The 13,884-nt window shown below is 45.6% G+C and overlaps 1 protein-coding gene across 4 annotated transcripts in view; it reads right to left on the reverse strand.

The window, feature by feature from the left end:
* Positions 1-1,607: 1,607 nt before the first annotated feature.
* Positions 1,608-13,884, reverse strand: part of nrp1a (neuropilin 1a) — a 77,010-nt gene continuing 64,733 nt past the window's right edge. For 3 of the 4 annotated variants that reach the window (XM_053412040.1, XM_053412039.1, XM_053412038.1), the window contains 9 exons: positions 12,175-12,506; positions 10,754-10,898; positions 8,586-8,696; positions 7,703-7,753; positions 5,671-5,814; positions 5,250-5,527; positions 5,002-5,098; positions 4,830-4,883; positions 1,608-4,717 (listed from right to left, as the gene is read on the reverse strand). In XM_053412040.1, the coding sequence (XP_053268015.1) occupies positions 4,431-4,717; positions 4,830-4,883; positions 5,002-5,098; positions 5,250-5,527; positions 5,671-5,814; positions 7,703-7,753; positions 8,586-8,696; positions 10,754-10,898; positions 12,175-12,506 (1,499 nt within the window). In that variant the 3' untranslated portion in view covers positions 1,608-4,430. The remainder of the gene's footprint in view (positions 4,718-4,829; positions 4,884-5,001; positions 5,099-5,249; positions 5,528-5,670; positions 5,815-7,702; positions 7,754-8,585; positions 8,697-10,753; positions 10,899-12,174; positions 12,507-13,884) is intronic. The other variant, XM_053412041.1, reaches the window with a different exon arrangement.

Raw genomic sequence — 13,884 nt, forward strand, 5'->3', positions numbered from 1 at the left:
ATGTTGTGTCTATGACACGTTTGTTTTGAGAGGTTCTGCTCCACTGAGCCACCTGGTGGTAAAGGTCGAAAACTACAGATGCAGTTTACTGCTGCATTCGCTGCTGTTTGAGTCACACAGATCTTTTTATCTGCTGCCTGTAAATGAACTATTTTAACTTGGTTTATACGTTGTAAATAATGACTTTATCATTGTTTATAGATCAGTTATGAGTCATTAAAGGAACAAACCTGGCAGGTTGTGAAAACCACTTTAATTAAACTGGACTGTTTGAACTCGAACTCCAGAATCAATCTGTTAATGATTGAATCATATTCATGAGTTCAGACCTAATGTTATGAAGTGATGATGTCCCTTTATTAATGGTTTATAGAAATGTATCATACCTGCAGATATGGTGTCTCAGTAGACATTTGTACTTTAAATACTTTTAAGTGAATTGAACTTGGAGTGGTAAGTTGCCCTGCTGCCTTGAGTAAGTTGTCTGAACTTATGATCAGTGAAGTTAAAGAGTTGTTCATTGATTTATAACTGAGCTAAGTTCACTGAACCAAACAAAACAATCTCTCAGAAATCAAAAACATAATATGTTGAACACGTTGTTCTGTGTTGTTGCGCAATTTTCACACAAACATGCATCCTCCAGTTGAATCCACTTATTGTAAGACCCTTTAAATAAAAACCATTGGCCTAATGATATGTAATGTAATGTAATGTAATCCTCAACTTTTGTTTAAAGTTTCATAGTCTCATTCTGTTTCCACTTTTCCTCTTGTCCTGCTTTCATCAACTCCCCTCTATGTATATTGCATTAGAGAAAAACTTACAACAATTACCAGACCATAATACCTTTCTCAAATAAAGCCTCTATCAAAGGGGACCTATGCTAAAATGTTACAGCTAAATGAAAATGTTTGATACAAGTATCACAAACTGAGCAGGTTATTAAAACTGTGCATCTTTGAATGTACGAATGTAATTGTTTGTGGCCGTAGATCGTTTTCAGCTCCACGGGGAAATGATTGATGAAGCTTCGTCTGTTGTTTGCTCGACTGATGAACTCATTGAAGCGAGATTATTGATTTAGGTCTTTTTGAGTCAGATAAAAAGGATGAAGCCGTGGTTGCTGGGTTACAGCGGCTAATTGTCTGTGAAGGATACGCAGCCAAATGACTTCATAGGTCTAATTTGCTTGTTTACGATAATGGAGACTAAGCACTGTCTCTATTTATCTCACACGATTAAAGACAAACATCATCACAAACAAGTGCTAATATTATGAGCTGCAATTATTTCAAACTATAAATAAAAGCATGCTTCACCGCACACTGGTAATATCAGGCCTCCTGTCAGTTTAGGAGTTGGCCCAGAATCAATGGAGTGGAAGCCCTGGCTAATGATAGGCCGACATGAAGAGCAGCTGAGCGACGGGATGAAGCTCACAGCAGCTTCTCATTAGTGGTCAGTACCCGCCCTTCGCTCTACGCCATTATTCTACCACCAATAGGTGGAGCGTCCACACATTAGAAGCTTGCATCTGCTTTAAGATGTGGGCATGAATAACCACAGTTCATTGCTCTGTAATTAATAAATAATCAAATAAACGATTAAACCTCCTTGTCATCAAGACGCAGTTTATTTGTATCTTTGGAGAGCGATGGCTGTGAGACAGAGAGCGGACACCGTCCTGCTGCAGAAATGCTTTTACACGACTGGGATGAAGAAAACAGATTCAGTTTCTGCTGGTTTGACCCTTTACAGCCCGACTGGTACGTCCGTCAGAGTGGAAACAAAGAGGCTTCAGATCCTAACACAACCAATATCCTCTTCTCCTTTTAAGGCCTTGCTGTTTATTCATTTTTTTATCCTACAACAGCTAATTACAGAAGCAGTATTGAAAATAAAAGTCTTTTTTTTCTTATTCTCGTAAAAAGAAGTTCTGCACAAAATTGGAAAGACAGTACAAAACGAAGCGTTTATATGTAAATGAAGGGTCAGGGACGTTACTGTTGGAAAAATCTATTATGCCTTTTTCAATAATGAAAACATCTGGATATCTTTACATTTCAGAATTACATCACATAATCTGAAACTATATATATAAAAAGATGAAAGAAATGAACACTTTTTTTTGTTTTTTTGACTTTCTTCAGTTTTTTTTTCCTGGAAAATGAATGCTATAAACACATAAACCTCTTAAATATATTTATCAGTGCAACATCGTTTCTTTTGACTCCACACTACAGTATCCTTTTTCTCTAGCACACATGGCTACAGTCCTTCTAGAGCTGAAAGCACAGACGGACGGTGGAGAGGCTGAAACGGAGATGGGACGAGCTGAGGATGCGTTCACCACGGCAACAAGGACAGCGCACACAGGATGAAGAAGACGTCACCGTCCTCAGGATCAAGTTTTTGATTGTTTGATTGAGTTGCAGGTCCCTGTTGCCCATGTGTCCCCTCAGAGGTCCCTCCCCTCCTGTGGGGGATGGTGGGACTGTCCCAGCCATCGGCAAACACAAGTCCACACTGAGGTGACGTCCTCACCTCTTAAGCTTAAAAAGACAGGGAAAAAAACAGAAACATTTCTCACTACAATTCCCAACATCCCCCCATGTTTCTCTCCAGGGGCTTGGACAGGTTGAATCAGTTCTCTTGAGAGTGATGCCCACTGGTGAACTGAGCAGCTGTGAGTTGGTGTGACCCCCCCTCTCCCCAGCGAACAGAACAACCATCCTTTGGTAAAGCCATGGGAGGAGGAGGAGGAGGAGGAGGAGGAGGAGGCCAGGTGACCTGATTCAGGGGATGCCACTCGACCCTCCGCTGCACCAGCGACCCGTCCCAATGACATCAGCTCTGACATCACAATGGTATGGCTGCTACACGTGAACACATGTACAACTCTGGTTGCGGCCCGAGCGGCCGTGAAGCTACAGTACAGCATGTGAGGGATACAAACAGGGGTTCTATCACAAGACACGCTTGTCTGGCTAAAGTAATGATAGCACCATTCTTCAGTTAGTGTAGTGACCCCCTTCACCCTGGTTTGATAGGCTCCTATCACGAGGGGCGGGGGGGTCAGAAACAAAGTGCATTCAAGCTGCATCGTCCAGATAGAACTCAAACCACAGTGATGATGGGAGAGTTAGTGTTGGTCTGAGATGAAACCAAGGGATGAGGCCTTGTTTTGGTTTGCTGGCAGACGAATAATTGACCAGCCGCTGTGCCATCGACATGAGTGTGTTTGAGGCTTAATCTGAAAGATTCTGGTGACTCATGAAGAAATGAGGGATTATCTTAAAGAGAGAAGGTGCCAAGAGTTCAGTATGTCAGCTTTTTCTTTTGCGACCTCCTTCTGTTTTTTATTTTTTGTGCAGTGGTTTGGATGACAGATGCTCGAATGCACATTGAAACTGCTGCAACATCAGCATCACATGAATCTCGCTCGACCGAGCAGCTAAATCTGAAAGAGAAGTAACACTGCACCTGCCACAAAACAGTGAGAGGATTGTATTTACACACGCACACACAAACCCATGAAAAAAGGGATACTGCAGCTTTTTTCCTTTTTACTTTCTTTAAAAAGGGCAATAAAATATATTAAAACTTATTTACAGTGTGTGGTTTTTTTGGGACAGAAAATGACGACAACAAGAAGATAAAAGAAAAATAAAGCGCAGTGATAGATTGTTATCCTGGTTTGTAGATATTTATAAGATAATGTGCCCCTGTTTCCTGTAATCATAACTTAAGCCATATACAGTAGAAAATCAACAGAGGAGAGCAACCAAAATGTACTAAAGGCACTGTTAGAACCATACATTGCCATGAATGGAACCCTCACTTTAAAGTGATCGGGGTCAAAGAGGAAAGAGGACACGTGTCAGGGTCCTACGGACTCACCCTGTTTACCACGACATGGGGCAAATCCACCGCTTCGCCAGATATGGTTCGTTTGAAGTTTTTCGACACGTCTCTTTCAAAAGTTGAAAATATACAACAGCCTTCATGAACTGATGATGAAACAAACATTTCTCTCCCAGAAAACGATAAATACTTTAAACATTATTAATAAATTGGTCTCAACACCAGCATCCGATTGTAAAAATGAATGAAAATCAAAATAGAAAATTAAAATATCATCTAAATCATCTGTACATATTTCTTTTCTGTATTTTATTTGTACACAGTGTCCCCTACAGGTAGGTTCTTTTTTTTTTTTTTACTGCAGCTCCTGAGAAAAGCGTGGATCAGTCCTAACCTCCCCACTGGATCCTGAACCTGTCCCTCATCCAGCGAGGTGAGGGCGTTGGCAGTCCGTTGAGCGTACCTGCTCGCGGAGACACGAGAGGATACGCCCACAGCCAGTCTAGTGCACGCTCTGGGAGCCGTGCACGTCACACAGTTTCATCGATGTGCTCAGTCCCATCTCAAGCCTCTGAGTATGAGCTCTGTACATTGAGTTTGTCCTTCTTTAGCTTGACGCCGTCCACGAGCTCAAAGTTATAGTTCTCCAGGGCTGATAAGTTCCTGTCCGACATGCCCCCGTGTGAGCAGGCGCAGTACAGCACCACGCCACAGATGGCGCCCAGGAAGACCCCCAGGGCGGACATGGCGATGATAGTGATGAGGATGGGGTCGAGGGTCTTCAGCATGTTGCCTGCTCCGCTGATCTGGTTCGTCTCCACGAACACCGGGTACTCAGTGATCTCTTCGACTGCAGAGGAGACGGAGGGAGAGGAGGAGAATGAGATGTCAGAACATAAACTCCTAAGGATTCCTGAAAGAGGGGTATTGGAAAACAACTCTTGTGTTTGGGGGTGACTTACGGATTTCATTGAAGCCATCCTCTGGTAGCATGGCCTCAGTGGGTACGGCAGGGTCTGTTTGATAAAGAAATGATAAATAAATACGGTTCCTGAAGGTGACAAGCTGCAGTTTAAACTGTGTAGTCATATTTCTTATGAAGAACTGAGTGGATATGAAGAATAGAAGCTTCACCTTTACAGTCCGCCATACTGAGCCCATTGAGAACCGTAATGTCGTCCACAGCAATGTCTCCCCAGCTCTTTCTCTCCACCAGCCCTTCGATCACCACCTTAACAAAAAGAAAAAAAGCACTGAGTGACTTTTTGGTCTTTTCATGAACGCCACAGTGGAAAACAGGCATAATGGTACAAGCACAAACAAGTCACAGAAAGAAGAAAAGGCCAGTTTCAGCTGTAAAATTCCTAAAGACTTGTATTTACCTGATAGGGTTTGTTGGTGCGCGGCACAAAGACGCGACCTTCTCTCCAGCGGTTGCCCTGGTGACCGCTGACCGTCCACAGCAGGATGTCCGCGGGCCCCTCGTCCGTCTGCTTGCGCTGCTTGATGTGCAGTGTGCCGATGTGTGACCCGAACATGTGGTACCAAAAGGACACGCAGAGGTCCGAGTCCGGGGAGCTGACCACGGGGCTGACGAGCCGAGCCACCTCCGTCTCCTGGGGACCCGCTGCCAACGTGTAGATGAAGTTTCCTGATCCGCCTGTGGGACAAAGAGAAACTTGTGTAAGTGGCATGAAAAAGCTCTGAGGCTGCAAGGAAATGTGACTTCAGCAGCTACTGGGTCAGAAGGTTGTAGGTTTTCATTGTGAGGAGGATTTGAGGAATCACGTGCGGGGCTCTCACCTGTGTGATCCATGTTGGGTCCAGTGTTCAGGGTGGGGGTGCCGCTGGACTGGATCTGCCACTTGGAGCCGGTGTCCTCGGATGTCCAGCTGCAGAACGACGGGTCATTGGCCCAGCCGAAGTCACAGGCAAACCACAGGAAGGCTGCAAAGACAAGAAGAAGGGCGGAGATCAGATTTCATCCTCAAAATGATTTAGGAATATTTCATGGTTTGACAGCAGGCTCCACTTGGGCTAACAGTGACCAAGTAGAAGCAGTAGAGGGCAGCAAAGATCCATGGGACCCAAGCTCAGAGTCCACAGCTGGGGGACATTAAAACAACTACAGTCACTCAGGAGGGGACTGGAATGGAAGACACGTTATGATATGACATGAGGAAGAACAGTCAGCGTAGACCTCATGTTGACATTAAACCATCGTCTGTAGTGAATGATCTCTTTAATGAATGTAACAGGCGATATAAAGAAAGGTATGTGGGGACTTTAAGAACAGAGGAGAAAGATGAGGTCTGGACATGGCGTCTGGTCGAGAAAGCAAATCCTGTAGCAACCTGCGGAGAGCTCAGGATTTTAATGAGCGCGGGGACTTGAGGTTTGAAGACGGCTATGGTAACAGTGCCAGGGCCCCATTCCAACAATGCAGCTCCCTGTGGACACACGCGGCGCTGAAGAAGTCTCCATGGAGGCAAGAAAATGTGTGGGAGCTCAGGCCTTCGTGCTTTTCAAATTGGATAAAGAAAGTCTTCCAAAGAACACACGGGAGGGAGATGTTTGGGATGTTAGCCACGGCCTTTAACTACAGCAAGAGATGCCTTGAGAGATAAAATGTGTTGACTCTCCAAATGACACACTATACAAACCAATACTCTCTGTTTTAACTGGTTTCCACAGGCAACGGCTCTATTTATCCATTAAACACAAAGGATGGAATTCCCACGTGGGGCCGCGATTCAGACGCCAGACACTTTTTTTATCAAGAAATCCCGTTCCCAATTAAAATAGCTATGGCCTTTTTTTTTTAGTTTGTTCCATTCTTGGGAGGGTTTGACTGAGGCGACCAACCAGCTCTGGATAATATGATCAGCCACATGACTCACGTGGCTGTGTGACGAGGAGAAGAAGATACACTTTTTCTTGCCGAATGCCAACGGTAACTCTGAGATTAGGGTACTTGGCACGCACACCGCCACTCAGACATTAACACACAAACAAACACACAAACGCACCCACGCACAGACGTACATATGAACAGAACTGATTAGCATGCATGTTTTGAGACTCTTGAAATTAAAACTCAGAAGGAAAGTGCTTATCCACAGACACTTGGTTGTGTTCATATACTCACATTATATGCATGCGACAGACACACACACACACACACCTGCACTTCAGCTCTAATCTATTATAGTAGCAGACAGACCACAGAGCAGGCTGATGGAGTGACGGGGGGGCTGGGTGGGGCCTATGGACCATTAGCCAAGGTCAGACTGTGGCTCAGCCTCTCAGCTGGCTGCTGCCTCAACACCATGCTATAGGAGACACAGCCATGTGTGTGTGTGTGTGTCCATGCACGGGGGCCCAGAGGACACTTAATTTCCTGTGGTCATTTTGCATTGTGCTTTCCTGTTTTGTGTTTGTGTGTGTGTGTGTGTGTGTGTGTGTGTGTGTGTGTGTGTGTGTGTGTGTGTGTGTGTGTGTATCTGTGTGTGTCAGTGCCGGCCCAGTGATTAGTGATTATGCTGAGGAGGCAGCAGCAGAGCACCAGTGCTAATCATCAGCTCGCCCCGCATCACACAACCTCCCTCACCATGTCAGCGGGAGCTTCTCAGGGCCACATCATCAGCTTTAATAACAGACACACATCAGAGGAGAGAGGCCGCCTTCAGCTGGCAACCATTAACTAAAGGTGTGCTTCTGGATAAATATATGGAAATGAATTCAAAGAAACCGTGAGCAGTTGAATATTTACTTGATTTCTCAAAGTCCTGGGCCAGTGTGATATGGAATAAGATAGAACAAATGTTCTGCTCACCTGGGAGGGTATCCACGTCAACAGTAGTGGTCTCTGGCATTGTGGTAACACCTGACACAACAAAAGACCATGGTTAGCATTGCCTTGCATCCAGAAAAGTCTCTTTCTCTAATTACACCCATCAACTACATGTATCCATGCTAATTAACCTTAGCTTGTCAATCGTCTACCCCTAAAGCAGTAAGGTAATACTTTTCAAATACATAGACTGAAACGGTGCCGTGCTCATCACTGGAGACTGCTGGTTAATAGGGAGAGCAGGCAGCAGTGAGGGCTCAGAGTCACTGGGTTAGTGGGGAATGAGGCCAAGAGGAGGAACTGGAAAAGACGGTGCAGGAGGAAAAGAGAGCGGCGCAGATCTCGCTGCTGGTAGGCTTAGAAACAGGTGTCTGTGAGGTGTGCACGTTTGTTGATGTGCACAGACAGCTGTTCTACGTTACATGCAGCCTCTGTCTGAGGTCTCTGTGTTTCTCTCCCCTGTTGAAAGGTATTTTCTGGAAGTTATTCCCCAGTCTAGTTGAGGTTTTAGGGGAGAGGGTGCACACATTGTTAAGCCCTCTGAGGCAAATAGTGATTTGTGAATATGGACAATATAAATAAAATTGGATTGACTGATTGACTGTTGCAAGCATGATAATGGTCTCCTGTTAGATCCGTCTACATGCCAAGGTGCTCATGCGTGCATGCATGTGTCCTTGTTAATGTGCTCAGTATGGCAGCTTAGCTGTGGCAGTATCAGATCTGTCTGTGTCAGAGAGCAGTGAAGCTGGTGGTAGCATTTAAGCAGAAGGAGGAGCAGGGAGTTGGGGGTTGGAGTTGGGGGTTAGGGGTGGAGGGTGGGTGGGTGGGGGTGATTGCAGTCTCATGAGGGCGATGTTAGCACCTGTCACGTCGTAGTCATCACCTGTGCCGCTGTGGCAGTTCGCCTGGTCGTCGTCACACTCGTCTGACGGAGTGGTGCGCGGGACGATCGTGGTCGGCGGCAGCGTAGGGGCTGTGAAGGTGAAGGAGCGAGAGAGCAGAGAGCATTGATTAGATTTCAGGTTAAACATAAACAATAATGGAGGGGCTGGAGGGGACGAGCTGAACAAGCACCTACTGGTTTGTGCTTTCTGATCTTATTCTTAAATTAAATAACACCCTGAGATTTAGATGGAAAAATATGTCAGACCATTCATTTTATGACACGTTTGTCTAAAGAATAAAAGTATTCAAACACGCTCTGTAGACAAACAGGATGTCATCCTAAAAGTGTGATCAATGCCGGATACAAAGAGTTTTAAGGAGGGGTGTAGATTCAGTCTTAAAGGCTGAGTTGGATTTAAGTTGAAAATAAAGATAAAAAATCGAAGAAAAAAATAAATGTGTATAAATAGGTTCAGCAGGCACTGCTCACAGTAACACGCTGTTTTTAATGGAGGCCTGAACTATTAGCATCCCTCATTTTATCAGGTTGTGGAGATGTGGGTGTATAAATAGAGCTCAAGCTAAGGCTTGGTGCTTGAGGCTTGGGCGGCTGAAACTGAATGACGCAGAAACAAGGCTCGGGATTGGCTATAGGCAGGGCCCCTGGCTGCCATAGTGGCCTATCATTATGGCTTTGTTACACTTGGATGTGGCCATGGCCCTAGATGCATGCCACACTCCGCTGCCGCACAGCCGTCCTGCGGTGCGTGTGTGTATTTGTGTGTGTTTACACTGACTGAGTAATGAACAGGCTGCCCAGTGCAGAGGGAGGAAAGAGTTAGAGGGAAGCGGTGGAATAAGGAGAAAAGCACAGATAGACAGATAGAGGCAAACTGCCAGAAAAATGTATTTTTACAGTATCTGTGTGTATGAGAGATTGTGAGTGTGTGTCTGTATGTGTGCCAGGGGATAGTCTCGCTCACTCCCTCTGCAAGATGAAATATGGGGCAGATCAGCCCCTGTCAGAGTCAGGGTGGGGAAGGTCAGGGATGGGGTCAGCGTTGCGTCAGGGGAGCCTCTCACAGAAATGAGGATTTAGCCCTTTTACCATGACTCCTTGCACACACACACAAACACACACACACACTTGAACACACTAGTGAAAGCACCTGTGTGTGCGTGATTGTGTACACATGCCTGTAACCACATGTTTGGCAAGGTGATTGCGGTTGCTCTCTGTGTATATGTCTGTGTGAGTATGTGTGTGTTTGGTGTTAACACTGAAAACAAGCATTATCATCTGACTAAAGCTCCCTGTGGGAGTCCATGAGGCTTACGAAGGAACGGGCCTCCCTGAAATCCAATATGTAAATCCACTTAGGGCTATAGTGCGCTCTGCATCTCCGAGCTGTTTTTGTGCGCTACATCAGCTTTGAGAGAGACAGATAAAGAGCTGGGGGAAAAATAGGGGTCATTTTAAAGATAGCAAAGTGTGTGCGGTCCTTTGAACGAAGAAAGACATGTCCGGGTTGGGAAGAGTGCGATGGGGGCCAGGCTGCAATGATCCTACTGGGCGAGGTGGGCTTTCATTTGATCCCCTCTGGAAGTGGCGAGCTATATGGGCGGCTTTGATGTAACGCGGAGACAAGACAAGTGTCCCTTGCAGAGATAAAGAGCACGAGCTGGACAGCTGTGGGCTCAACGCAGGGAGCCCTTACACACATCTTTAAATAACCTGAACTGTGGCGAAGACATGGAGCGCAAGCCACTTACAGCGGTGTCATTAAGCCCGGATGATATACGGTTCACCTTTATGCGTGTCATGACATGTGAACATACATGTTGTGTGTGATTGGATGTGCTGAGTTATTATTTTTTGGCATTACAATGACAAAAAATGTAAAAAACTTAAGCACCGATGTTGGTAATGTCAAAACCAAAACTCCAGGCCCCCCCTCCCATCAAAGGATATGCGTTATAGATAATGGATGGATGCATGTACTTTGCCACCATTGGTAGAAACATAATTTCAGCTTTACGAGAAATCAGTTCGACAGGAAGGAAATGCTTCTTGCATTTCATTTGCATAGAACACACAGCATGCAACAGATTACGGTACATATGTTAACTGGGGTTCCAGCTTACCTTCGATCTCACAGCCCAGGAGCTCGAGTCGCAAGCCCATGCCAGCAGGAGTGGCCCTCTCTGGGTATATTCTGATGAAACGCGTCAGCAGGGACTCCACTGTCCTCAGCTCAGGAGTGTCGTAGTTACTATTCCCTTCAAATATCTGCAGGTGGAGGGAAGAAGGACAAAGATACAGAGGAAAGTGTGAGCGGAAAAGAGTAATTATTTTGATAGCATCAGTGCTGGGTGTTTGATCGATACAGCTTTCTAAATGCAGATACCCTGAAGCAGCCTTATTCCTGCCTTCTGAAAGCTATGGGTGGACGGGTGGCATGTGCTCTGTTGTTGGAAATAAGGGAAAGAACAGAGGATGACCAGATCGCTCTCATCTTGCTGACATCTAAAGCGCAGCTTAGGCAACTCGCGCAGGGGGCCCGTGGCTGAGACAGCGTGGCCCACTCCTCTGTCAAAGGCAACTTTCAGTTTCTTCAACTCCGCCTCAGATCCTCTTCGAGCGGAGGAATAAATGAGTCGAAAAGAGGGGAACGTGGGGTGTGAGAGAAGAAAGCAAAGGAGGAGATAGAGGATTGATGGAAGTGGATTAATGGGTGTGATCACGTGAAGGGGCCTGGTGTGCCTCAGATGCTGGGAACCTCTCAGGCGAGGGGAGAGAGGCGGCTAACTAGGACAGGGGGATATGGATCCCCTTGACTCCCTTCATAAATCAACAATCAGCCCATCTGGATCAGATTTATGCCCTGTCAGGGACGCTTGTAATTGGGGACAGGCTGTTGTAGCTCTTCTTGGGGTTGTGCGCATGCTTCTGTATATGTGCTCGTATATACAGGTTCTGTGTGAAAACGGTTGGCATGCGTCCTCGGAGCAGGCAATGTCGCCCGCAGATAAATCTTGGATCACGTCTCCATGTTGCACACTCTTTCCTCCCTCGCTCTCGTCGTTCCTTTCGTCTTTCCCCTTCCCTCTCTTCACCCCCCCATCCTGGAGAGGTTTCACTATCCACGGAAAGGGTTGAACAGTCGCACAGAATACAAAGCAGGAGGAGAACTAGGAAAGGACTCTGCGAGACATGAGATGCTTATCCTTATGTGATTCAAAGCGCTGCTGAAATTGACTCAGAACGACTGCTGAATGAGTCACAACTGCCAGGCGCAACGCTCCACTGGAAATTGACTACATGCATCAAAATCGGAATTGATGTTCCGATGTTTCTGTGAGCCAGTTTTTAGAAGTATGTATTCGAACCATTTGCCTACAGCCAGAAGGTAAAGCGATATCCTATCAAACCATCAGTCCCAACCCATTCCCATTAAAGAACCATTGCATACACATAAAGAAGTCTTTGAGGATTCTTTTGGACATCCCTCAGTATTTTACAAGATTGTTTTAGCACAAACGACAAGCAAAGAAGAAACCCGTACCTTTGGCTTATTCCCATTGGTGTCGAGCACCATCATCCACTCAGAGCCGTTATTGCTGTAGCCGAGACGGAACTTCTTCATGAAGACTTTGTTCTCACGGTGCTTCCCCCCCTGGATGATTAACCCCTTCACGATCTTCTCCTCCCCGAGATCCACCTGCAGCCATTCGTTGGTGAAGGGCTGGGGCTGGGGCAGCAGGGTCCACCCCGTCCGGCTCGTCAGCAGGCGAGCGTTCTCTGGCACCCAGTTCCGGTCTGTGTGGGAGGACGCTGTGATCTGGTTGTCGGGGATCAAGCCTGACACCATGCCCAGCATGCCCGCACACGGGTACTCTGAAACACAAAGGGAAAGCGAGAGGTGCTTAGCATTTTGATAGAAACCAATGAAAATCTGCTGAGATGACAGGTACAAGCGACTACAGACTTCATCTATATCCAAGGGCTTGATGTTGAACATAAATTACTAAGCTACAAGTCAAGTTTGGTGAATTTGAGGTTTATGTAGTAGCAAGTGGGACAGTGAAAGTGAGGAGAACAATTTCCTAAACTCATTGTGATGTTACTGTGATCTCTCCCTCCGTACTCTTTCTCCCTCTGTCTGCAGATCTCATGCATACTAATTCCTCCGCCTGAAGCACTTGTCTCCAGGCAGCCAATTAAAACCCTCCTCTCGGTTGGTGCTTCCACCTCCTGCATACTGGGAGCGCCTTTTCTTTTCATCTCCCTCATCCACCCCCTCCTCCCTCTATGGACTCACATATACTCACACACAAAAACACATTCTCTTTGTGTTTTATCTGCAGCTGCAGTCATCTACCTTCTACGCCGCAGCTGTCAGCATCTGTGCGACTGCCTTTTAACACCTTGTTGTTTTCTGTCCACTTTCTTCTCCTCCTTTTGTTCCATGTCTATGATCTTATATATATTAACCCTCTATAGGTTTTAGCGTCTTAAGATCAATCCGGATTTGTTTCCTGAGGGAGAAGGCCATTTTGTCCTTCATTCCTCACCCTTTACTGTTCATGGACATCCCTTCATACAAAACGGTGAATTAAAATAACAACCTGTTGATACAGACTGTAGCTATTTGCATGCTTAAACATGAGATTTGTTTTGCACTCCAGAGAAGGTGGGGGAGATACGACTAGAATATGTTTCATCCAGGACAACAACCCAACACTATAACTAGGATTTCTTTGCACCAGTGCTAGTTTAAATAAAACAAAATCCAAAACTTAAATTGAAGGATTTTAAGTGACTGCCAGACTGCTTTAAAGGTAGGGAGGAACAATAATAAAGGTTTCAGTTAAATAGCCTACACTGTTGTGTATTGTGACTGGATTACTTGTGTAAAGACATGAAGACATTCATGTAAACACTAGCAGTCTTTGAATAGGCTTCATAGTTTTGGGTAGCATAACTTGAATATGAATCTCAATAAAACAATGTAATTCTGAAACACCTCCAGGAGTAAAGTATTCCAGCATTCGTTGACTGGTTGCAATGTTTTTCTGCTTCTATCCAAATTGAAAATACTGGAGTTTACAAATGTTTGTGTGTTGTAACTACGACCAGACGTCGGACACTTGACAGCTTGTGTTAGGGCTAAAACCCCCTTCCCTCTTTTACTAACTTTTCTCGTGCACTCAATCCCAGTCCCAAGACAGTGAGTCAGGGACCTCGGGTAAGCAATAACATATTTACTATCTGG

The sequence above is a fragment of the Pleuronectes platessa genome, chromosome 20 (genome assembly GCF_947347685.1).
Source record: "Pleuronectes platessa chromosome 20, fPlePla1.1, whole genome shotgun sequence".
Taxonomy (NCBI): domain Eukaryota; kingdom Metazoa; phylum Chordata; class Actinopteri; order Pleuronectiformes; family Pleuronectidae; genus Pleuronectes; species Pleuronectes platessa.